Source organism: Thunnus maccoyii, chromosome 10, assembly GCF_910596095.1.
Source record: "Thunnus maccoyii chromosome 10, fThuMac1.1, whole genome shotgun sequence".
Classification (NCBI taxonomy): domain Eukaryota; kingdom Metazoa; phylum Chordata; class Actinopteri; order Scombriformes; family Scombridae; genus Thunnus; species Thunnus maccoyii.
In genome coordinates, this window is record NC_056542.1 from 12494998 (window position 1) to 12519391 (window position 24394).

The window sequence follows — 24394 nt, forward strand, 5'->3', positions numbered from 1 at the left end:
GTGATGACAATGTCGTTTGTCGGTCAGTCCACCACTTATATCAAGAAATAGCACCTATTGGTTGGATTGCCATTAAAATTGGTACAGATATCCATGATGCCCAGAGGATAAATCCTTCTGATTCCTGACTTTTATTGTAGCATTGTATTGTACCATGAAGTCAACATTTTTGGTTTTGAGGAATGTCTTGACAACTATCAGATGGATTATCACAAAATTTGATTCAGACATTCATGTTCCCCACAGAATGAACTGCAATAACTTCCATGATCCCAAGCAAATTTTTGCTTGTTGAATACTTTGGTTTGACCAAACACCTGCAAAACTAAAGACATTCTCATCAGCTTCAGCCATACTTTACTACTAATTAGCAAATGTTTACATGCTTACATGCCAAACTAAGATGGTGAACATACCTGCTAAACATCAGCATGTCAGTATACTCACTGTTAGCATGCTGCTAGCATGGCTGTAGAGTCTTAATCTTTATAGGACAGTTAAAACCTTCAAGGAGCTGTTGGTTCTTATCAAACATCATATACTGTATTAAGCATCTCCTTCCTACTCTATTTCAGATAGAAATTACAGAGTAGAAATGTGGTGTTTGCAGAAGCACATAAGATAACCAAATCAGATTACGACTTCAGGTGAAAAAATTATTAGGGAGATACTTTGTGTCTCTAAAGCAGCCTGGTAAACCAAGAACTAGACCCTCTACACAGGGATAAAGCCCACATACTACAACAAACTGCAGATAAGTTGGGAGTCTGTATACAGAGACGCCATGAAGGTATTTGAGGGGAAATCTTACAGGATTTCAGGATTACTGAATTGGATTTCCTGCTCGAGGGAAAAATAGAAGTATCTTTTGTATCTTTTACAAAAGCTAGTAATTAACAACGCAGTCGCTATTACATTAAATTGGTGTAAGTCAAATACCCTTGAGTTATAAACAATGCTATCCAATTCAAAAGACAAAACAAACACAAACAACAGCTCTTAAAACCCACACCAATTAATATCACACTGCTTCCTAAAATGACATCCCAGTTACCAAAGTCAGCCCACTCAGTTTGCCGTATGTCTCCCACTGAGGTGGAAGAAGAGGGAGTGAGGAAAGGGAGAGAAGTGTTGAGAACAGATGGCGGAGTGGCCTCTATGTTCAACTGCCTGGAAGATTATGGACACAGCTGTCAGTCACTTTGCATGTAAGTGTGTGTGTGTATGTGTGTGTGTGTGTGTGCACATTTGAGTTGGTGTATGTATGCTGTGTCTGTACTTTGTATGAGTGTGTGTGTGTGTGTGTGTGTGTGTGTGTGTGTGTGTGCCATTAACTCTCAAATGTTTTCTCTGGTTCCTTTGTACTCAGTGTGTCTTGGTAGTGTTACATTATATCCATGTGTTAATTGCTATAACATATTTTTGTGAATGCACTGGTGTCATGGCAGACCTCAGATCTCGGATCAGAGTTCATACAAAACCTTGCAAAGAATGCAAGATTCATGTCACCTGTTCACCCTGTCATGAACACAGTCTCTCTCTCTCTCTCTCTCTCTCTCTCTCTCTCTCTCTCTCTCTCTCTCTCTCTCTCTCTCTCATTCTTCTCTGTTTGGCTCAATGTTTCTTAATTATTGAGCTTTAACACCATCTAGTGGTTCTTCACATTAATGCAGCTCCCCATTTGTCATGGCAGCATTTGCACAATGGAATATTCCCAGTCACACCTGATTACCAGGCTCATTCCATTTGACATAATTTCATTTCATTTCATTAGATTCTGTAATAAACAGAAATTAATTGTTTTATCCCAAAATAAGATTTCTATAATTTGCTGCAGAAGAAGCTGTAAACACAACAGAGAGCCTATTAACACATGTATGCAGAAACTGAGCAACATTAGCATTTTTTGGAGTCATATGTCCACCATTTTTTAATGAAAACAGTTGCCTGCTGCGGCTAGAAAAAAATGCTAATGAGGATGAAGAGAATGATCCAAAACTATTTTTGCTGATGCTAATCAGGTATAATGTTTACCACAGTCACCAACTTAGTTTAGCATCTTAGCATGCAAACATTTTCTAATTAGCACTTAACAAAAAGTACATCTGAGGCTCATTAAGTGATTTAATTATGACCACAGATATTTCACAGAATAAGGGAAAGCTTTGACTTGCTGGTGGTAATAGAGGTACTGTCAGGGCAGGGAAAACGTGACTTGGATTCATCCTCTGGGCACCATGGATATCTGTACTAAATTTCATGGAAATCCATCCGATAGTTGTCAAAACATTTCACTAAATGCCAAAAATAGCAACCTGCTGGTGGTGTAAACTCAGTGGAATTAATCCTCTGAGGACCATAGAATGTCTGTACAAAATTTCATGGTACATCTAATGGGTGTTGAGACTGACTGATCAACAGACTTACATTGCCATCTGTAGAGCCATGCCTCTAGCATGGCTAAAAATATTTCAGTCAAACCTCCCTGCCCTTCCATGTGCTTACATGGAAAGCCTAAGGCAGGGAGAGCAGCAGCAAAGGCCCCAGGTACTGAGCAGAGCATGCAACAGTGACAACAGAAATGACATTGATTCAGTCAGACACAGCATGTAAAGCAAAAACTGGGGTGGAGGTGGCTTGCAAGGTGGCTTGCAGAGGAAGCAGCAAGGGTAGGCAGACTAAAGCAGTTTAAATAAGGTGCCTTGTATAAGATTTGCCAATTGAATGCATAGAAGAGAATCAATTGAGCCATCAGCTGATGTGGGCTGACTTTGAGATCAGCTGCTATCAGCTGATATAGGCTGGGTTTGTGAGATGAGCTTGACTTTGTGGCCTGCCTGAACTAACGCTATGCTTAATTTATTAGTGTAGCTTTAAACACCGTTTTAGTTCTCATTTATTGTTTTTCAGAACAGCAATAGCTGGTTTCACATATTTGGGTTAAAAAAGCTGCTAGTCCTTTAGTCAAGGAGCCAGCAGTCACAAGACTTATAGATTTTAGTGTATGTGGAGCTGAAACAAATATTCACTGTCATGTCTAATTCACTGTCACTGTCAAAGACACAGTAGCGTGTGTGAAGTTATGATCTAGCATGAGAAAATCAGAGCTGATTAGCAGCAGCTAGCCAGCTGTGAAAACGGATTGCTGAGGCAAATGAGGAAAAAGGAAGAGTCACGGAGTAAATTATGTATTAAAATTCATGAATACAACATGAAGCATTTGAACACGTTATTATTTTATTTTTTAGTTGTTTATATATACATCTTTGAGTTTGCATGCAGCTTTTCCTGCTGCTTTTTAGCTTAGCATAGGATTTGCATGTGCGACAGCTGCAAAATGTTCATAAATATTCCTACATATTTACATCAGTTAATCTTACCTAGAGTATAACTTCACAAAATGCAATAGTTTTGTGTCTTGCTTAACTGACTTAGAGGTCAACCCTAAAAGTTTGGTTCTAGCATGGTTTTCATAACACTAAACCTACCATGCAAAGTGGTCAGGAGCAGCGTTCATAATAGTGTTTGCATCCTTGGAGTGGTTTCAGTTGGCAGAATGGGTATGTAACTGTCCCTCACATTGTTGATCCAGTCATTGTACATGCACAGCTTGGTGTAGACACTTGGGTCAGCTGGGTTCCTGCAGCCATGTCTGAACCACTGCACACCCTGCAGCTGGCCATCGCACACCATCACACTGCCACCATTATTCTGAAAAATGGAGATAGAATAGGAGACTCTGTTGCTGTTGTTCATGGTAAATTCATGCCAATAAGTGAGTTGAAATGACAACGACAATGCTATGAATACAGTAGAAGGCGGGAAACTGAGGAAGAGTTTCTTTGGGTTGTGCCCATGCTCACCATGCAGTTATCTGTGTTTACTTGACCAGCGCAGACCATGAAAGGGCTCCAGTACAGGTACTCAGGGAAAGTGTTCATACAAGTCTGGTCATCCACAACAGGCACAGTTATACACTTCAGGCTTTGAGGAGGCTCATCTGTTTTGAGGAGGAAGATGAAGGTGGGTTCTTACTCTGACACAGTGAAATAACGTACTTCAAATCAGGTTTCTCATCTGAATCTGTAACATAAGTACAATTTAGCAGTTGTGATATATTCTGTACGACACCCATCAATCTGCTACTCATTCTACAACAAAGTTTCCTTCTTTTTTGTATGCAAGTGTATGGATTACTTCCCATTTTCATGCATTGCCACTTCTTGCACTGGAGCATAAGGTCTAAACCTTGAGCGAATACTATTTTCAAGGTCTACCTCTTTTAATTAGTCTTGATCACTGACAGGGCATTTTGACAGGCAATTAGAAACTCCTCTGATTAAAGAAAGCCATTTTTAGCTGTTTTTAAAATACTTGGTCCATGCCTTGTTAGACCTGCAATGACTAGAATATTGATTAGGTTTTATCGTGAGGACATTTTCACCTGCTGATCAGAATGAAACCTTTCCCTGAGACACTGTGAAAATAGTGTTGGTGCTACAATTTGTAAGCGAATGAGGATACACATTATAAGCACATTTCTTCCAAGTCCAGAGAGCAATAATGCATATCAACAACTGATGGAGATTAAACATGGCAACAGGCTAATAAAAGACAAGAAAAAGACTGCATGTCAATGTAAACAATGCAGGTTTACAAATGATTTATGAGGAAGGAAATGCATCCAGCATCTTTGTCAGGCCTTATACACACAACATATTTGATGAGAAATATTTAAAAAATATATATATTAGAACAGATATTCATAAGAAAGCATGAATAAAAATCTTGTAGAACAGGGAATACTTGGACTGGATTGGGGAACACTGGTTTATAAAGCAATGTACTAAATTCTAATGTGGTCATAAGTTAATGAGGTGTAAAAGCCATAGTAGCACCTTTAAATCCACTTACATTGATTTGGGATGGTGGAGCCCCAGCCGCTGACATAGCAGGTCTGTCCAGGCTGTGGGCAGTGGCTGGGCAGACGGATGGGGTGGACATACTGGGTAAAGCGGGCGGGCTTAGTCAGACGGACCATTGTGAGGCTGTGGAGGGGTGAGCGGTAGGGGCTGTGACGGATTACCTCAGCAACATGAATGTGCTGCTCAGTGCCCTCCTCCACTGTCACGTCATGTTCCCCAAGAGATGCAATGGTACTGTAAGATCTGCAGAGGACAAAGAAAGAGGAGAGGGAAGGAGACACACAGAGAAGAAAGACTTAATTTATTAAGCTCAGGCCGACCTTTCAGGCCTCAGGCAGAAACAGGACCATGACCAAGGAACAGTGAGCCTTAATCAGATATGAGCAGCAGGTTAATCAGTGTGATATAATTAAGCTGGGACACACATTTGTAGTGTAGAACAATATAAAGCCTTTCTAACTGCCAAAGAACAGCATAATCACAGAGCTAAACAAGCAGACAAATTACTACACAACCAGCTGATTGACTCATTTGCTGACACAAGACAAATTATAATGAGTCGATTAATCAATTATGAATCTATTGTTCTGATAATTGATTTGAGTCATATTTTTAAGAAAAAGTTCTTAGATTAGATTAGATTCTGGCTTCTCAGATGTGAATAGTTACTGGTTTATTTATGATTGTAAATTGAATATCTTTGAATTATGGACTATTGGTTGGGACAAAAGAAGACATTTGAGAACGTCACCTTGGACTTTGGGAAACAGTGATCAACATTTTTCACCATTTTCTGACATTTTATAAACACTAAAGGTTAATTGATTAATTGAGAAAATAATCAACAGATTAATAATATCAATTAAAAATTAGCTGCAGCCCTATAGTGATGTATTCTCTTGCAATTGTTTATTAGGAAGTATTAGCACAGCATATGCAGTGCTGCAAAATGATCAAACTAGCAATGACAATATCTGACCTATTCATAAGTCACTTTTGTGAGGGAAAGTTTAAAAAATGCAAGGTATTTTGCTTGTTAATCTCTTCAGGAAAACTATGTGAGACATTGGGAGAGCTGCAGGTTGAAGGTCAGGCTGTAAATGCTGCAGCAATTGAATTAACAGTAGAAAATGCTAGATTTAATTAAAACATGGTTGAAAAAATGGTTAACAAAACTGATTATAACAAGCACCTTATCCAGGTTTTCCCAAGCAGAGATATGATTTTACTGCTGATAATTTGGGAAAACTGGCTGCACATCAAATTTTAGTGGTGCTATTAGAATAAAACACTGTTTAACAGGAACAAATTAAACTCTTTACATCAAATGTTATGTTAACTCATAACCCTGAAAAGTGTAACAGTCATAAAAAAACAAGTCAACAAATAAAAGATGTGGCAAATTTTCAGTTCAGGGAAACAAGAAACCACAAATTATGATTTTCACTCAACACCAGCAGTACTCATTTGGATTTGCTCCAACAGCACTGGTACCTACGTGGGTGCACAGTCAAAGGAGGTTACAAGCCACCACTCATCGATAAGAGCACCACTGCAGGATACTCCTCCACCATGCAGATAGACTTGCCAGGGTCTGGAGTGAGGCTGACATGTCTTGTAGTCCTCCAGGGGAGACGCTCCTGTAACACACCAACAACAGCAAAGTGAAACTGAGTGACTTTTCTATACTATTACTTTTTTGTCATTTAGACACTGCACAGTAAATATCTACCTGCAAGCCCCAAAGCAACCACTAGAAGGAGAAGATTCATGCTGTATGTCTTGTTGTTGTATTGTCTTCTGTAGCTGGAATAGTGTGTCAGTCTGTCCTATTTATAACTGCAAGATTTTTAGAGGACAGAGGGAGGAACATATAATACTGTTTTCTGGCGTAATTTCCCATTTAGCCATAACCTTTGTAATAATCTTATCAGAGAAGTTTTCAGAAACCTCTGTCACAATACGTTCAGTAAGCGGGACACACCTTGTTTCCTGTAACTTTTTGTACCCTTATTAAGAACAAGGAGGAAACCCATTTACAGTGTACAAAAGATATCTGTGAGACATCTTACATCACATTTATTGTTCTATGTTTTGGCAGTACACAGATTATTTTGGTTTATAGTGGGCTGTATTAAAACCATTTTTTATGGTTAGTCTTTGCTAAGTGCACATTGAAATGGAGAATGGTGTCATAGATAAATGAACAAAGCTTTTGTAGTACTACAGGAAGAAATAATAAAGGAGATAAGAGTAGAGATACCATGTCCACTGCTGTTCATAAAGTTAACACTTTACCATGACGCAATTTTAAAATCCTTGATAAAACATCACATATTGCTCAACTCTAAATGCCCTCCTGTAGTGTTTTGCTTGAGAAACCAAAATATTTGGCAATATTGATCTCGACTCCTTTAAGACTCAAACATATTCTAAGTTGATAAATAATGACTTTTTAAATAATTCAGGTACTGTCACAAGGCCGGATAACATTTTATAAGCTAATTTTTTGTGACAATATTCAATGAGTGAGGTACAAGTTGTGATATTTGGGCTAAGGAACAAATGGTGAAATATTTACATGACTTAATGTTTTTAAGGTGCAGACTTTTGACTAAAAGGTCAATTTGACCTCAAACATAAAACATCAAGAAATATCAATGTTTTGCATATCATTTGTTTCCTTAGTCATTCTTTTGTTGACACTATGGGCACAGGTAGTGATCTGAGATTATCCTGTATCCTGTGTGTTGTATATCCCCCCTTCTCCTCTGTCACCTACACATACATTTATACCCATGTCTACACACACTCACTGGGTCCAAGTGCACCTGGAAGCACTGGATGTACGCACTCACTTCACAGGACAGTCCCTTTTAGGTGCAACATCTCTAAAAGCACGTAAGTATGGAGATGTGATAGGTGGACAGTTGTAAATATAGATAACATTCCCCCCAATTTAAAATTGAGATTAAAATCTAATCTGTCAAAGCAAATATCATTGTTATCCTGTGAAAAACATCCCTGTTCTCAACTGTGTGACAATGCATTTTTCAGATAATCCAGTAAGGGTTCTAAATTATACATTTGTCTTAATAATTAGGAGAAATAACCCATAAAGAAAAATTTCAAAGTTACCAAATTTGGAGACACATTGTTTTCAGTAAACAGTGACAGTGTGTAACATTGACACACACAACACAAAAAAGAGTAAGCTTTTAAGTAAGTTTTGATCACAAGTGATATCCGTCTTTGACATCAATAATTTGATTTTGTTTCTGTTTTGTAGCACATTTGCTGCCAGATTAAATGAAATATGTGTCAAAGCCAAGTCTGATGACAAGAGACAACTATGAGACAAATTCTGATACCTAACACAGAATGCAAAGCTTCTCAAATTGATGCAGTCTAGACAGATCTAGACAAAAATACATAAAGGGCTGGATATTTATTTGTGTTAGTAGAGGTACAATAACAGTAGTAGTGCATATACAGTGAGGTCCACTTTATTGGGTACACCTGTGAAATCTAATGCGATCCAGCTCTGCCATAAATTCTACTTTTACGAAGCTTATACATTTTTTGTTTTTGCTGACATTGTCAGAGAGGTGATCATTCTACTTTATATTTATTATTAAGGTCATAGTGGGTGGTGGTGGTGCACTGGGAGATTAGGAGACTTTTCAGTATAATGCACTCCAGTACACCACCACCACCCACCCACTACGACCTCAATAATAAAGTAGAATTATCACCTTTCTGACAATGTCAGCATGATTCCCCTCACTGTAGGGGTCATGCATATATATATATATGCTTGAACCCTACAGTGAGTGGCTCCGTTATGCTTTGGGGGGCATTTCGGCATGGTTTGGGTCCACTTGTCCCCTTAGAGGGAAGGGTCACTGCAAATCAATACAAAGTTGTTCTGAGTGATCACCTTTATCCTATGATGAAACATTTCTATCCTGATTGGAGTGGTCTCTTCCAGGATGACAATGCCGAAATTCATAGGGCACAAAGGGTCACTGAATGGTTTGATGAGTATAAAAGTGATGTGAATCATACACTATAGCCTTCGCAGTCACCAGATCTCAACCCTATTGAACACCTATGGGAGATTTTGAATTGATGTGTGATTGTTGGTTTTTCCTCTCTCTCTCTCTCTCTCTCTCTCTCTCTATATATATATATATATTATAGATATACTGTAGATAGATATAGGTGTATAAATATATATAGTTATATAAATATATAGACATATCTCTTGTTAAAGATGATACTTGAAAGCAAATTGATAATTGATTTTGTTTGTTTGTGTTGCTTGTAGATTCAGAAGAGGCCACATATTGCAGATTTATGCATTCATTAAAAAATCACAACATTCTAATATCACTCTTTGTCAAAATCCACAGAGCAAACTTCACAGTCTTTGTTGTTTATACATCCCTGTTGCTCGCTTTGCACTCAGATTGTACATGTTGTTCCTTTTCATCTATTATTAATTGCAACAGAAGCCTCTCTTCTGGTGCTGCCTCAGCTGATAAAAGTCTGGTGCCTCATTGAAGATTCATACAGACATAAACATGTGATTCTTTGCATCAGTGAGATAAAAGAAAACACAGGTCTTACACAAACAGACAGCAGCAATATGCACAATTTAGCATATCAAACATATTTTTTTTCACAAAGTAATTTCTTGGTCATTTATCAACCACAGACAACAGTTTTAGTATAAATATTTTATTTCAAGATATGACAAATATTTAAATGCATTCAGGCTGGATGGTGGGATGACCATTAGAGGCAACCAAGAGGTAACCAAAACACCAGTAGGTGGCGTGAGAGAATTAAATTATTTGCATTATTTTCATGGCTGGATGTTTTCTAATTTGGAGACCCATGAAGAAAATCTTTCCTTTGCTTATGCTGGCCAAGTTGTTCTGTCCAGTGTCTTCTGTGCAAGCTGTTAGTTGTTTGTTTCAAAGGATTACAGTCCCTGTTGGGTGTTTATCACCATTTACCACCAGTGCAGTGGCCCAAGAAAGCCCCTCAAAGAGCACTGGGTCCATTATTTTTGAAGATGCAGTTTGAAGTTTTGAGGCTTGGGTGAGGGGAGATATGGCCAAGTTCAGAATGTCAAATGTTGTTTTTTGGCCTTTAGATGGCCTTGAGCTTGAAAGTTCATACGCTGTCAGACTGGATAGCTGAAGTCACTGGAAATCAATTTTTGTTTACTGTTGTTGGTAAAAGATGTGGTAAAGCTGGTCCTGCACTATGCCAGCATAGGTGCTCACGACTGTAGTGGTGTCGGTGTAAAGATTCCTATGGGCAACACACCAAAAGAGAACAGTTTTATATATGAATTCAAACTTTTCCAAATTGAGCACATATTGTTTTAAGTTTAAAATCTCTTACTTTGCCTTCTCCTCGAGCTTCAGGCCCCTGATGCTATCCAGGTATCCACTGGCAGTGTTGATGGCTTCGTCATAGTAGGACTTGACGGTATCGGTGATCTTGGTAAGGGTCCCCTGCTCCTCCTCAGTCTGCCTCGTCACACGGAAGCTTTCAGCACCTGAATGAAAACAGGTCAGAGGGGTCAGTGGGTACCATAGTATATCGGGAAAACAAAGGATATTTTTTAGCATCAATTTATCCTGTTTCAAATTGAATTTCATGGTCTGAGAGTGCACTTACTGAGAGCGAGGAGTGCAACCAGCACAGTAATAACCAGCAGCTTATTCATGTTGTCACTCGTATCTGCGAGTAGAGAGAATAAAGAGAGCAGACATTTAAAGCTTACCTCACTTTATCCACTAAGGTGAGACAAAGTCTTAGATTTTTCCCTCCCATGTGTAGTTGAACATACAGCTCAAGTCTCAAAATATTTAAATCTTTTTGAGCTTTTTTCATAACATTTATGCATTTCTGAGACTCTTACATTCCATCCCATTCAGTAATTAAAGTAAATATGGCAATACTCACTGTATTCCCCTGCAGAAATGACTGTGATGAAGAAAACAGAGTAAGAGCCACTGTTGGCCTGACCTGTTTATATAGGAGCGTAAATGTGTTGACTTGTCGCTCACAGAGCCAAAGTGCAATGTGTGGGAGATAAACCTGCGCTGTTGTCTGCTGAGTGTTTGTGGGACAATGAGTGACATTGTGTCTTGATAAATCAGACATTGTGGCTATCTATGTAAATATGAAGATGATGAGTAAAGCGTCAAAGGGGACTTTAAATGTCATCAACTGCCAGTTAGGAATTTAGTCGGACTTGATTTAATTTGTGCAGCAGTTGATGAAGGAGCATTGTGTTAGTACATTTCCCACTGACTCTATGTTTGTGACGCTAACTTCAAATACGGCACAATCAATTATTTTCCATCGATTAGTTCAGTAATTCATTAATGCAGCACACTCTTACACCTTGCCCTGCTCACAACCCCCATGAGGAGGCACTTGTTTCTTGCATAACGGTGGTGATGCGTTCATGCCCCATTACAATAGTCCTAAGTTCTATTAAGATGGCCCTGAGTCTAGAGTGTGTTGTACACGTCATCTGGCTAATTCAGGTTACGAAGTATTTAGGCCAACTAGATTAGATTTATTGTGCTACAGGTAAAGGATACCTTGCAGCTCTTTGTTATAACAGATTTTTTAAGGTTAATCTCTTCCACTCATGAATGTAAAAGATCCATTGACACCTTCTACTCATCAGCAGGGTCTTAATCAGAAATGGAGAAGCATCTGTTTTTGCACAGAATTTTCTAGCAAAGGCACAGCTGAAAAATAAAAATGAGCTGAAATATGAAATGTTTGATTTGATTCCAAATGAGATTGGGAGAACAACATGCTGAACCTTAGATTTTGTTTATTTTCTCTTGTTTGTGGAATACTCACATGACCTTTACTTCTTTTTTTAATTTTCTACTATAATTTTTTTTTTTTTAACTATTTGTCTTTTCTTTTAGTATTTTGATTCTGGTTTATAAATGATACATTTATTTTTGCTTGTCATGGCAGAACATTTATACACAAAAACAATGTTAGCTTTCAAGCTGTAGTGATTTTTTAAATGAATGAATTTATACTTTTATACTACATACCACATGGGGAAATCACAGAGAAAATGATAACCTGCAGAGTACAGTATTTATATAGTTTATAAGAGCTTTGGATTTATTTTTCTATGATCTATCAATCATCAAACTGTGGCAGAAGTTTATTATCTATCCAGCTATGTGTATATTCTTGTAAATAAATACAAAAAAACACAGTGAAGGCTCAGTTTTGATCTGATGTGTTTGGGTTTAAGTCTTTTTTTCTGTAATAGCTACATATTATCCAGTCTTAAGAAAACATCTCAGGCCAATCATGTGATCCAGCCACACATGTCATGTTGCTTGTGACCCAAGAACTCAGGTCACTATATGAGGACAGCTGTGGGCAGCAGGATTCAAACTGAGACTGAGAACTTGGTTTTGATTAAATCCAGCTGATTCAATCCTGATGTGACACAGCTCTGTGTGTTTAGCACTGTAAAGACTGTGCGACATTAAGTTGCATAATGGCATTATTAATGCTTACAGTAATGTTGACATGATATTCTATCAGTTCTGTTATCTTGAAATCTTTGTATCATGAAGACTGTGATTACACAGAGAGCAGAGATATTTGTATGCTTAATGTAAATACAAAAGATTACAAAATTGACCTATTGCCTATATTATCCATTAACACTAATCTAACATTTTATTTCAAGCAAATGTTGCTTGTTTGGAAATAATCCATATGGTTTTGTACTTTGGTATAATTTTAGTATAGAACTATACAAGTTACAAGCATCATCTTTCACCATTCTGTGAACAAAATTCAACTTATTGGGCCGAAGTCTCCTGTCCAAAATAAATATGAAAATATTTTCCCGGTAAAAATATGAGACAACCCCATGTTTTATCATTAGTCTGTGTATAATAATTAAATGGGGTTTTTTTTGTTGTTGTTGTCACTGATAGTGTAAAGTATAAAATTACAGCTGATGATGTTGAATACAGCTAATTTTATAACCCCCACTGTGTATTGCTAAATAGTTTGTGTGGCAATTAAGATTTGGAGATTTTGTATCTTAATTAAAATTCATAACTAATTATATAGCACAGCCATGAGTGGAGTCTGTCTGCTCATGAAATAATATAGGGATAGGACAATGTTTGATATCAATCAGTGTATCAGACCCTGTTAAAGTAAACCATCAATCTCTAGATGAAAAAGCACATTTCAAGTTGTTTCCAGTTCATTTTATTGAACACACGCACACATATACATACACATGCACACAAAGACTATGGTTAGTGTATCAAACACAAAATACTGTACATGCACAATTTTGCACAGGTGGTGTTGACATGTTTGACATGCTTTTAACTTTGCTCCTTTTGGCAAAGATTTTAATTTGAAAAGAAGCAAAGGATGCATTGTGCATTGCTCTTCTCAGCCTAAATTGGTGTAGTTTCTATGAGTTATCATCTATTACAGGCTGATGGCAGGTGGTTTGCTGCAGTTGGTCTTCTTTACTCAGCTGGCATATATTTGTCCAGGTACACCTTGATGTGATCGATGGCATCACTCAGGTAGTAGCCGACATGGGGGCGCACGTAGTGACCGTACAGGCCCAGCACGGCGGTACGGGCCTTATCTGCCAAAGGAGCAGCCTCCTGGCCCAGGCCACTGCACAAAATAGGGAAGACAGATTATTAAAAGAAATCTAGAGATTCAACAGTTACCTCAGTACCTGGAGGAGCCTTATGTTTTATTTACAGCAAAAGATGTTTGATATACTAGTAATATTTCTCTTTGAAATACTGAATACTGAAATTTGCAGTTTAAGTAAATGCATTTCCTTGAAACTGACATCTACAGGATCTTCACTGGAAAGATATTTCTCTGTGAACACTTACGCGGCAACCTTAGCGACAGCTTGGACCTGAGGCTTGGCCATCAGATCCTCGATGTAGTCCTTGGCAGCCTGTCCATGCTCATGGTCGCCCACTCTCTCCACTAATGGAGCAGCAGCAGCCTGAAGCTTGCCGTAAGCTGTCAGCAGCCTCTTGTAGAACACAGATTTCAGTTGGTCATACTTTTCAACAAGCTCCTGATCTGGTGCTGGAAGGTCACACAGGCTCATGGAGACTGGAATGGAATAAGAATGGTAGGATAATTATGTTATAAGAATATGTCAAGAGATCATCTGGAGATGTTAACTTGTTTTTGTATTGGTATTCCAAAGCAACTATTTATGGATTTGTGTGTAAATGTGCCTTTAAAGGCCATAGAAAAGCTGATTTCTCACTCATGGTAATTATGTCCATTCAGTATTTAGCTTGTATGTCAACCACAGATAAAGCAGCATAGGAGCTATTCATGCAACAATATCCATCAAATTATTACACATATAAATACAAAAAAATATCAGTTTTACCACAGTCAGTGCAAATAGCAAGTTAAAAATTAAAGGCATTTACATTTAAAGTCAATTGCCACAAATGGTTCTCCAAGTTTTGTGTAAAATTTTCTATATTTCAAATGTCACGTTGTAGTTCAGCTTTCAGATCAAATCCATACACTGCAATTGTCTAGACTGCATTGGTTTATTGTCTTACCCTGCAGAGCGAGGATCAGTGCAAAGGCGTATTTTGCGTTCATCTCTGAAACAAAAAGAAAAAAAGAAAAATGAAAACTTAACTCTGCATTTAATGCATCAATATTTCTTTTCTATATTTGCCATTTTAACCTGAGAAGATGATAAACAAGTTTATAAAACAAGTTTATAAAAATGCAAAAAATCCGATCCCTAAATCTTTTCATAAAAGTTACATTTCAGTGATATCTATTCAGAAGTAGCTTCAGAACAGAAGCTTTGAGGGCTGATGCATCAAGAAGAGTCATTACCTGCTGCTGTGTTGGATGTACAGATCCAAGAAGTGACAGTCTTCTCTGAATGTGAGTTGTCTGTAACTCGGAGCTCACATCTGGCCAGGATGATATAGGGGGGGACTGCAAACAAACGTCATCTGATGAGCATACACACACCTACACACACACGTGCATGCTCATGCACATGCACACACACACATATTCACCTAAACAAAGTCCAGTGTACATGATATTCACTTTAAATACCGTATGTGGAAATATGTCTATGTGGTTATGCAATGTTCTGTAAACCTAAGTTTATCTGTATTCATATGGCGATGCACTCAAAGCCCTCCTGATACTGCACAAGTTTGCAAGATTTCTCTTCATGTCACAGTCCTTGTGCCTCATGTGAAAGAAAAAGAGACTTTCAAAATGACTTGCCTGTTGTTGCCTGTTGCAATTAATCACAGTCTTGATTAGATTAATTCTTGCTAATCAGCATATCATTGACAGCAAGTCAGAACTCCTTTATAATGTCTGTTCAGTGAGAGATCAGAGTCAAATGGTCAGCAGGTCAATCAACGAGGACCTGTCTAGACACACTGTGCTGAACTCAGAGCAATGCGTGCAGGGATTTCTGCCTTCACCTTTCACCCTGATACACTGAGGCAGACTGAATGCAGGGTCATAAATGATCATTGCCATAATGTTTATAAGGTTTTCCTTTTTTTCTATGTCTTTTTCTACATTATTTCTCTCTCTTCTTTTTCCATCTGATTTTTGCAAAAAGGAAGACTTAGGGCCAAAGCGTCAGCCACAGTAATGAATTGGTCACTAAAAATGCTAAGATTTATGTGTTCATTAACAGAACTGGATGTAAGTTGTGTAATGTCTATCTAGAGAAATGTCACTTTGCATGATTATAGTAAGAACGTACAAATGATCACATGAATGGTCACACATAAATATTCCCTCTTTAGATTTTTGCCTTTCTCATTGCATGACAAGCTGGGCCTATACAGTAAGAACAGAGACAACTTAGGCTGTTTGATGTGAAAAGTTTTATTATGAACTAGTTGGATTTTTCACATACTTCACATAACCAAACTCAAGACATGAGCAGTGTCTTGTTTTAAGAATATGAATTTACTGTCAGCTTTTCTTAAGTCCTCCCAAGAAAAACAACACAATAGGTCGTAATTTCAGTCGCCAAAAACGACCTATAGTTACGTTTGAGTGACAGATGCCATCAGGTGGGTGTAGTAATTATGACCTGGAAAAGCGATGCAGTTCAGACGATGTCTATGTAAGATTTTTATATTCATATATTCGGAGATTGTGGGTTGGTTGGTTGGTTAGATCCTAACTTGCAAAAAGTGGACTGTTCACTTCCAATCGCAAGTCAGGACAGTTTTTTAAAAACCATAACTACAACTATTGCCATGACAACGAAGATTGCCTGACTTTGAGGAAGTAGTGACTTTAACCCACACCACATTTCAAATGATCATTTTAACCCAAACCATGAGCATTCCCTAAACCTAATCAAGTGGATTTTGTGCCTAAACCTAACCAGACCTTAACCACAGCATTGCCACATCATAAAAACATCATTATTACAACAATGATTTGTAATGGTTTTGGAAAGCGCAGACAAATTATGTTGTCTTTCTGATTACTACTGATAGAGGCACCTGATTAGAAAACGCTCCTATGAGTCATTCTGAAGTGCATGGTTAAACGACTTATTTGGTTGTTTAATTTGGAGGTCTTGTTGTTTGCTTTAGTTTTAAGGGAGCTGATCAGTTTGAGTAGTTGCTTTAAATGGCATGTAGTTGTCAATGGTTGTCTGGATCTTCTCCCACACAGAGCTTTTAAGACTGGAGGCCCATTGAGAATAACTGTCAGCCACTGGTTGGAGGTGATCTTCATAGTAAGCTCCAGCTATCCCCAGCACTACCTCCCCCACATTCTGGACTTGAGCTTTGACTTCCCTATGAGATGCACAAGTACACAAATGAGTAATAAGGGACACATAAACATGCGCACATAAACACATCAATGTGCAAACAAACAACATATTTTAACAATTCCGATAACCAGCAATCATTTACAGAAATGTCCAGTTTGATTGCATAAATGAGCTGCATGTACATCATAAACAGAATGCATCTGGAAGTACCTGGCTCTATCCGCCAGCCTATGCAGTATTCCTTCAGGGTCAGGTTGTGGGGCTGGTGTCTGGGCCAAAAGTGGCCCACATGCTGCAGAGGAAGTCAGTCAAATACACATCAGTCGTAAAAGAGAAAAGACACGACTGGTAAAAAAGGTCAGAAATAAAGGAACTGAAACTGAAGATGTAGAATTAAAAAAAAACAACAAAAAACATACCTGATAGTAAGATGAGACAGGAAACAAGCAATTTCAAATGCATCTGCCACAAAAAAGAGGAGAGAAGCACAGACACTCAAAACCAGCTGTATTTTAAAATGTAATCAGCAGTTTATTATTCATATTAATATTTTTATTATGCTAAATAGTTATTTTTTAATACAATCCATTTGCAGTGTTACTTAGATGTCACAAATACAATTGTACTGTATTCTCAGCACATCATCATTTAAAGAAAGTCTTTTCAATAATAAAGTCATTACGACACCAAATACAATCACAGACTCCGAGAAAAAAAAAAAAAAAAAAAAAAAAAGTTACTGTGGTTTCATTAACATCACAACAAACATGTAAAATAGTGACTAAGGGTATTTTTACCTTTTGCTCCGCAGCTCTGGTCAACAGAAGTTGAATGAAACAAGTGTTATTGAGCCATTGTATTTGTATTGGGTGACCGCAACAGTGTGTACATTGGTCGTGATCGGATGATCATTCACAGTTTTGTTTTTTCCCCTTAACTTCATTACATCGCTTTATTGGCAAAAAATCTGAGTGACAGAAACAGGTATTGGACTTAAATATTGCAAACAAATAAGAAATACAGATTTACTTATCTGATTGCTATGATATTATCATATATAAGAAAACACTAATACATAGACAAACTGCACAGACAAAATATAGCAAACATTTGAGCTCAGGTTTAGGGGAATTTAAACACAGCACATGGGCAAAAATTCCTGGTTAATATATAAATTGTCCTGGTTTGATGTGAATTCTGGTCTTCATTTGAGTCAGAGGAGAGCTACTGTTCATTGGTTGGTTGATGGTTGATGGTTAAACTTTTTGTTTTTTATGTGTTTCTTCGTTAATGTTGGTATCCAAGTGAAGACACATTGCTTTTTAGATCTGCAGATCCTGAACTCTTGATATCCTTTGAAGATCAACATTAGCTGAGCTAACTGTCCAAGTGCCCTTTGGATCAGATATCTCACCCATTTGGCGGGCGCTGATATGTATACAGGCCAGTCAAAGTCTCTGTTCTAACAGGAAAGATATGGGTTTTAGTGAAGACTGTGGGTGGGGGTCAAAAAGATAAACATTTTCAGCCAAGCAAAGCAGTTCTGCGGGCAGAGTCCATCACAAAATCAATTTAACCTGTTAAATGATACTTTAGCCTATTTTCAGGATCACTTATACTTATTCTGACTTTTTGGTTGTAAAATTGAAAGATTTACCTTTTAAATGAGGCCAGGGTTGTGACTGTAATCAAAAGGGTTGAAGACTAGTAACCCTCTTATTTTGGGTACATTATTTTCGGGCTTGTGCACAAAAATGTGCCTGATAAGACGTTAATCTCATCAGTACTCGATGCCTGCTGCATCATGTGAAGAGGAACACGTCAGTACTAATGTTGAGATTACAGTTCATAACTATATTGTACTTACAAACCCAATGTCACAGCTGTCCAAACAGACCAAGCTGTGCTACAGAGTTAAAAATGTGTATGTGTGGCCCTGACATCTAGTCACCTGCCCATTATGCATCAGTTGTATTTATTATAAAATATATGCATTTAATAAATACAAAAATAGAATACACACAATTTAAGACTGATTTTAAAGTCATATTGTAAATTAAAGTATCATTCATAGCTTCCAAAAAACTGTGTAAAAGGTTAAAATATATGCAGTGTGTTTGCAAGTACTGTATAAAGCTTGACAATGCTAAAGCCCCCTTCCTTTTTTTTCCTTTTGAGAACTTTGTGATGGCGTTTAACCACAAGTTGCTGCAGACAAAACTTTTAATCTAATTTAATATTTCAGTTTAGTTGCATCAGGAAATCTAACAGTTGAAGCACAAACTTTTATGAACATGTACCATGTGTCCTCCTATTAATGTGACAGCTAAGAAGATGCGTTCAATGACCAACCAAGACGTAGCAGTTTTCTAAGTATCTCAAACTAATCTGAATGTTTTTAGCTAATTTCAGCCCTAGACAGCTGGTGCAATTTGATCATAATCTGTGCAGTCTATGACCTCTGTGCACCAGCTGCTGACCTCTGTCACTCTGTTCTTTTCACAGAAACATATTTCAATGAACTGGGACATCTGGTGGATTATTAACCCAACATAAACAGTGACTTTAGCCCAGGAGTTGTGAAATGTCAGAAAAGCAGACATGTTGGCACTTGCCCTTTGGTACCAGCTATTGACACAAATTAAGTATTATCTGTCAGTGCTGCTAGCTATTATTTGATTAAGTGATCAGCTTTAGTGCCCATTCATATAAACCTGAGCCTGGTATAATTTAATTATTTGGTAAAAAATATTTTAAATGCATTCAATCACAGTGTGATTAGTCAGTGGTTAGTCAGTGGGAAGTAGCCAAATTGTTTTTGAGATTTAAGAATTGATCAAGCTTTTTATTAGATATTTCTCAAATAGATACCTGGACCTTCCACATTCACTCATAGTATTGGTTAGTTTTTCTACAAGATAGTAATATCTTACAGGCCTCAAGAACTGTTCCCTAAAAAAGTAGCACCGATAAATGCACATCAATATGAGAGCTGATAATCTAAACATCATGATGAGGTAATTTGTGTCACGAAGCACATTCAAATGCATTTGGGTTAAATATAACAGGTGTTGCGCTCTGATTGTATGAGTAAATATATTAAAATGATAAATTGCAAGACTGGAGACTGTGTATGTATCTGACTGTGTGTGTGTATCTGTTAATATTCCAACTGGAGCTGTTTTTATTTTGATCTGCAGTAAGTCATTTAAGCTCAGGTTTTTGCTTGATATGTAGTTTGTAAATATTGATTCTTCATATGCTAGATAATAGGTGTTTAATTTGAGAAAATGCAAAGAAATAAATGTCTGCCCTCAGCTAAATCTATGTTTCAGCTTGCAAAATGAATTCTGTTAAAAATTAAATATGTCAATGGGCTAAATTCATCTCACTGTCTTCCATGAAGGTTCTCCTCCAGAAACTTTTTAAGAAATGTGTGCATCATGAAATAAAATTTGTGAGGTAATTTGATTTGACCCATCAGTTGTTTTTTTTTTTTATGCATTACACATTTTGGGCAAGATATTAGAACCCAGTAATAGATTAAATCCCAATTCTAGGTGAATGATTAATTGCAGTGACTTATATAACATATGGAGGCCATATCGTCATAGACCATTATTGTTCATTTATTCATATCAAACATGTTTAACAGACACTTCCACTCATTTATTCAGTACACTAAGAAGTTATTTTCTTTAAATGAAGAAATACTGAAACTAACACAGAATTTACATAAAAAAACATTTTTATTTTTGATTGTCTTTACTGCACTTTTTCACATTATTTCGATAACACTCAAATTACAAAAAAACATCTCTTTACAGAGAGGCAATGTAACCATTTTGTCTGGTCAGCAGAGCAATGTGTGTGTGATAAGTCAGCGTTCCAGTATGAGGGCCCGAGTGAAGAGGTCAGCTGTTAGAGGTGGGGGTGGAGGGGTGACTGTAGGTTGTAGACAGAAATCTTGTCTTCCTGTCTACTGGGAGATTTCCTGAAGCTTGGTCTTAAGCTTCTCTATCTGCTCCTCAAACCAGGATCTGAAGAAGAGAGCACAAACACAGATTGTTAGTGTCAAAGTGTGTATAAACGTATTTATTTTATGTGTGTGTGTGTGTGTGTGTGTGTGTGTGTGTGTGTGTGTGTGTGTGTGTGTGTGTGTGTGTGTGTGTGTGTGTGTGTACTTACTTGGTAGTGGATGCAAACTCGCTGGTTTGTATCTGATCAAAGGTAGTCTTGGCCCTATCAGCCAGGCTCTTGCCCACCTCAGACATCTGCTCGCCGAACTTGACGAACTTCTGCTCGATGGTCTCCTCCTGAGCCTCTGCAGGAGAGAGCGATGGACAAAGAGTTACACAACATGGAAGAAAACTACTCTGCGGGGAAGTTTTAAGGGTGTCATTTACACAAGACCTACCTGTGTATGCGACAAAAGCCAGCATCAGCACGGCAACTGCAAGGTACAGTCTCATCTTGGCTGTGACTCTGAGGAGGAAGGACAGAGGAAGCTTGATTTTATTTGTGCTCAGTGTCGCGCACAAAGACAGAAAGTCAAAAACTGATTTTTAAAAACTGTCTTTAAAAATAGCGCCCCCATACGTCAGCACCACAGCGAGGGGACAGCTCCCTTCACGCTCGCCTGAACGCATATAATTTAACGCACATCGTTAAACTGTATCAATTAACACCTAAAAACTCATCTTTGTGGTTAAATTTTTTCAATAATGTGATTTTAACCATATTTAGCCGTCTACTTTGAACACCCAGACGTCGCCATGAAATCAACATTAAGTAGTATAACATTTCACATTAGGTTAGAGAAAAAAAAACTTTTGGATGAATACAGTACTTAATAGAAGAAGAAGAATTTGCAGACAGTTTTTAAGTACAAGCAGCATTAAGAAGAATATAAAATTATTATTTTAAAGAATATTTGTAACATCACTTCAAGGAGTGATGCAAATTAAATGCTCAACATACCTGTTTTCCGTCTCAGAGGAGAAAAAAAATCGAGTGTGTTTGAGCGCTTGTGTGTGTCCCTCTTTATAAGCCTGCTGGATTCTAGGAGGGTGACGCAAAGGACCAGACTTAAGTCAACATGTACACGTGGTGACCTTGAGGTGTCACTGCCCCTTTTATTGACCAACACCAATGTAATTAAAAGATACTGATTATGATAAAAGCACAACAGCAATATGCTGTGCAAATAAAGTTATGTGCCTATCTATTACAGTATGCCTTAGAGTCTGCAGGACATGATATGAAGCACACTGATGAGGGGAATCCAGATAAAAGTCATCAACCAATATCTGTCTATCTGTCTATATCTAATTGTCATTTACAAAGAAGAGTGTTGATGAAGAGACGCTGAGAAGTGGGGTGAGGTGGTAGTGGTGGTTTAAACAGCTGATCATTTTAATATCAGAAATGTGGCCCTGTTACACATTTACTGTCTAATGAAATCAAAATGATAAAGAACAGTACTGAGCTGGGTGATGATGTTGAGGGATACGCTTCTGTAAGGGGTCAGAGTTTATCCCTCAGAAACAATGGTGTCAATTGAATAAAGTGAAATGTGATTTAGAAGGAGCATAGTTCAGCGCTGATAGCATAGTTACCAATAGACATGACCAGTTGGAAGGTCCTTTGGACCTGAACTCTTGGCCAAGCATCGACCTTGTGTCATTAATGGGTAATAAAGCTTTTGATTTCAAGGAACTGGATTTAAGTGCTGAGACTGACTTTGCTACAGGGTCACATTAGACTGTCCTCGGCTTGACTGTTTGTGAACATGATGCACATTCTTAAAATCATTATGATTTTTAGTCAAATTACAATCTTCCTTAGTTTTTCTTGCGTGTACTTCTTTTCATTAACGGTTCCTTCAATCGTTGATTAAACATTATCCCACATACCCTAAGACCTACATTTCTAAATGTTGCCTTGTGAGTTTTGCTTACAGGGTAGAAGTCACTGATGTGCCACAGACAGCAGATAAAATAGCTTGCACTGTCAAGCAGACTGCTTTTTCTGCAATGTCCTATTCTGTTTTGGCATATTTTTACATTTACCGCTCTACTGAATTTCATTGCCTCATTTGATGCTTCTCTTATCCAGACCTTCCCCTTCTTAAAAGGGAAGTAAGTCAGACAGAGCCCTATGTGGTCCATCCTGTAAGTTAGCATGCAACAGAAAAACAGTACAGTGTGATGAACTGCAGTTACCCCTCTTTACGACTGTGACCTAATAGCCAGGAAGTCTGTGTCTGAGGATGTGAAGGCTTCATTGCTGCTTAACATATCTGTTTGCACTGCAAGAAGTTTTCTGCAAAAGGACCAATTGCCCATTTATTGCTGATGTCTTGGCCTATAAGGTGCTATTGCTATGGTGAATAGCATACAATTGAGTTAAATGAGCCTTCACATGCCTCAACATTCACACATTACCTTTGAAAGACTTAATCTCCATTTCTTTTGTCATGAAGTGGCCAGTGGGTTTATGTATGAGCTTGTGCTTGCGTGCATATAAGCTCCTCTTGAATAATTGTAGGAGGCATAGGGCGTGAAAGTGCACGTCTTCCGTGCTCCCAATTTGCAATAACAAGCTTACAAAAATGCTGTTTTTGTGTTTGGCCAAGAACCCCTGTGGTGACTGAAGTTGTGTGCCAGCACTGAAGGGGAGGAAAAGGATGGAGAGAAGAGAGGAGGTTGTAATAGGAGGTAAAATCTCTGCAGGGGTGTTTTTGGAGAGGTTACTAGCAGTCATGGGCTAGCTAGCACCTGGTAGTATGCTGGGACTTTTTCGTTGTTGTTGCTGGGCAGTACTCAGACTGCAGACACTCTATAGGACCAGATGGAGCAGAAGTGCTGAACTAGCATGATACTTGTGGTTTTTCTGGTTTTTACCATCCATGACTGATCCTGCAACAACAGTTTAATGTAGGAGTTTCACTTGTCTGTTAAAGGGAGTTTCGAAATAAACACTGGTTCCTGAAAAGGAGTGATATCATAGGGGACAAACGTCTAGTCATAGAGTTAGTCATTCTTTCAATTTATATGCAATGCCCTGTGACACAGACATGTTTTTTTTGTTTTAATTATACCTTGAGGTTGTTTTGTAGAGATGAAAAACAGCTTAAATTAATGAAAAATTTAAACATTTTTATAAGCACACTGATGTACAATCAGTTATATGTTATTCTACATATACATACAATTTATGAACACTGTTCTAAGTATATGTTTTGGGGAATTTTCTTTCCAATAGCATGCACTAGAGAGTTGGAAAAGAGAGGGAGATGACATGCAACAAAGGTCCCCAGTCAGATTCAAACCATGTGGAGGTGACATGGTACGCCTGTAGGCCACAGTGACGCCCCAATTAAAAATCACACAGCAAGCATCAATCATATTACATCAATTCTAGTTGTCAATTTATGAGTTCACATTTTATATTTGTATCTTCACTGCACACTCCAGCAAGTTATTCTTCAGTAGTTACCAGCTCTGCAATTAAATGTGTGTTCTGTTCTTGAAGCTTGCAGAGTGTGTGTTTCTTTATGAGGCAAATGTAGTTTACT

At 37.9% G+C, this 24394-nt stretch overlaps 4 protein-coding genes across 4 annotated transcripts; all 4 read right to left on the minus strand.

Annotated features, from left to right (window-relative positions):
• Positions 1 to 3513: 3513 nt before the first annotated feature.
• LOC121905415 (trypsinogen-like protein 3) lies at positions 3514 to 6711 on the minus strand. Its single transcript, XM_042423634.1, has 5 exons — positions 6658 to 6711; positions 6424 to 6565; positions 4915 to 5168; positions 3864 to 4000; positions 3514 to 3711 (listed from the first exon to the last, which is right to left on the minus strand). Exons 1-5 carry the CDS (start codon positions 6695 to 6697, stop codon positions 3514 to 3516), a joined length of 771 nt encoding a protein of 256 aa, XP_042279568.1. The 5' UTR covers positions 6698 to 6711.
• A 3448-nt stretch (positions 6712 to 10159) lies between these two features.
• Positions 10160 to 10961, minus strand: apoc2 (apolipoprotein C-II). The gene is made up of 4 exons (XM_042425167.1): positions 10911 to 10961; positions 10623 to 10685; positions 10344 to 10500; positions 10160 to 10250 (listed from the first exon to the last, which is right to left on the minus strand). Exons 2-4 carry the CDS (start codon positions 10669 to 10671, stop codon positions 10160 to 10162), a joined length of 297 nt encoding a protein of 98 aa, XP_042281101.1. The 5' UTR covers positions 10672 to 10685; positions 10911 to 10961.
• Positions 10962 to 13451: 2490 nt separating this feature from the next.
• apoa2 (apolipoprotein A-II) lies at positions 13452 to 14632 on the minus strand. The gene is made up of 3 exons (XM_042424934.1): positions 14588 to 14632; positions 13886 to 14117; positions 13452 to 13655 (listed from the first exon to the last, which is right to left on the minus strand). The coding sequence occupies exons 1-3, from the start codon at positions 14628 to 14630 to the stop codon at positions 13499 to 13501; spliced, it is 432 nt and encodes a 143-aa protein (XP_042280868.1). The 5' UTR covers positions 14631 to 14632; the 3' UTR covers positions 13452 to 13498.
• A 5887-nt stretch (positions 14633 to 20519) lies between these two features.
• apoc1 (apolipoprotein C-I) lies at positions 20520 to 21864 on the minus strand. Its single transcript, XM_042424807.1, has 4 exons — positions 21796 to 21864; positions 21233 to 21300; positions 21004 to 21139; positions 20520 to 20855 (listed from the first exon to the last, which is right to left on the minus strand). The coding sequence occupies exons 2-4, from the start codon at positions 21285 to 21287 to the stop codon at positions 20795 to 20797; spliced, it is 252 nt and encodes an 83-aa protein (XP_042280741.1). The 5' UTR covers positions 21288 to 21300; positions 21796 to 21864; the 3' UTR covers positions 20520 to 20794.
• Between the last annotated feature and the right edge of the window lie 2530 nt (positions 21865 to 24394).

Coding starts and splice junctions, on each gene's coding strand:
- LOC121905415 (XM_042423634.1), bottom strand. CDS start 6,697: ATGAATCTTCTCCTTCTAGTGGTTGCTTTGGGGCTTGCAG. Junction 6,566..6,657: donor GGTTGCTTTGGGGCTTGCAG/GTAGATATTTAC, acceptor GGTGTGTTACAG/GAGCGTCTCCCCTGGAGGAC. Junction 4,001..4,914: donor CTCCACCATCCCAAATCAAT/GTAAGTGGATTT, acceptor TCCTCAAAACAG/ATGAGCCTCCTCAAAGCCTG.
- apoa2 (XM_042424934.1), bottom strand. CDS start 14,630: ATGAACGCAAAATACGCCTTTGCACTGATCCTCGCTCTGCAGG. Junction 14,118..14,587: donor ACTGATCCTCGCTCTGCAGG/GTAAGACAATAA, acceptor ATTCCATTCCAG/TCTCCATGAGCCTGTGTGAC. Junction 13,656..13,885: donor GCTGTCGCTAAGGTTGCCGC/GTAAGTGTTCAC, acceptor TATTTTGTGCAG/TGGCCTGGGCCAGGAGGCTG.
- apoc1 (XM_042424807.1), bottom strand. CDS start 21,287: ATGAGACTGTACCTTGCAGTTGCCGTGCTGATGCTGGCTTTTGTCGCA. Junction 21,140..21,232: donor GGCTTTTGTCGCATACACAG/GTAGGTCTTGTG, acceptor TCTCTCCTGCAG/AGGCTCAGGAGGAGACCATC. Junction 20,856..21,003: donor GAGTTTGCATCCACTACCAA/GTAAGTACACAC, acceptor TCTCTTCTTCAG/ATCCTGGTTTGAGGAGCAGA.
- apoc2 (XM_042425167.1), bottom strand. CDS start 10,671: ATGAATAAGCTGCTGGTTATTACTGTGCTGGTTGCACTCCTCGCTCTC. Junction 10,501..10,622: donor GGTTGCACTCCTCGCTCTCA/GTAAGTGCACTC, acceptor GTTTTCATTCAG/GTGCTGAAAGCTTCCGTGTG. Junction 10,251..10,343: donor AAGCTCGAGGAGAAGGCAAA/GTAAGAGATTTT, acceptor TGTTGCCCATAG/GAATCTTTACACCGACACCA.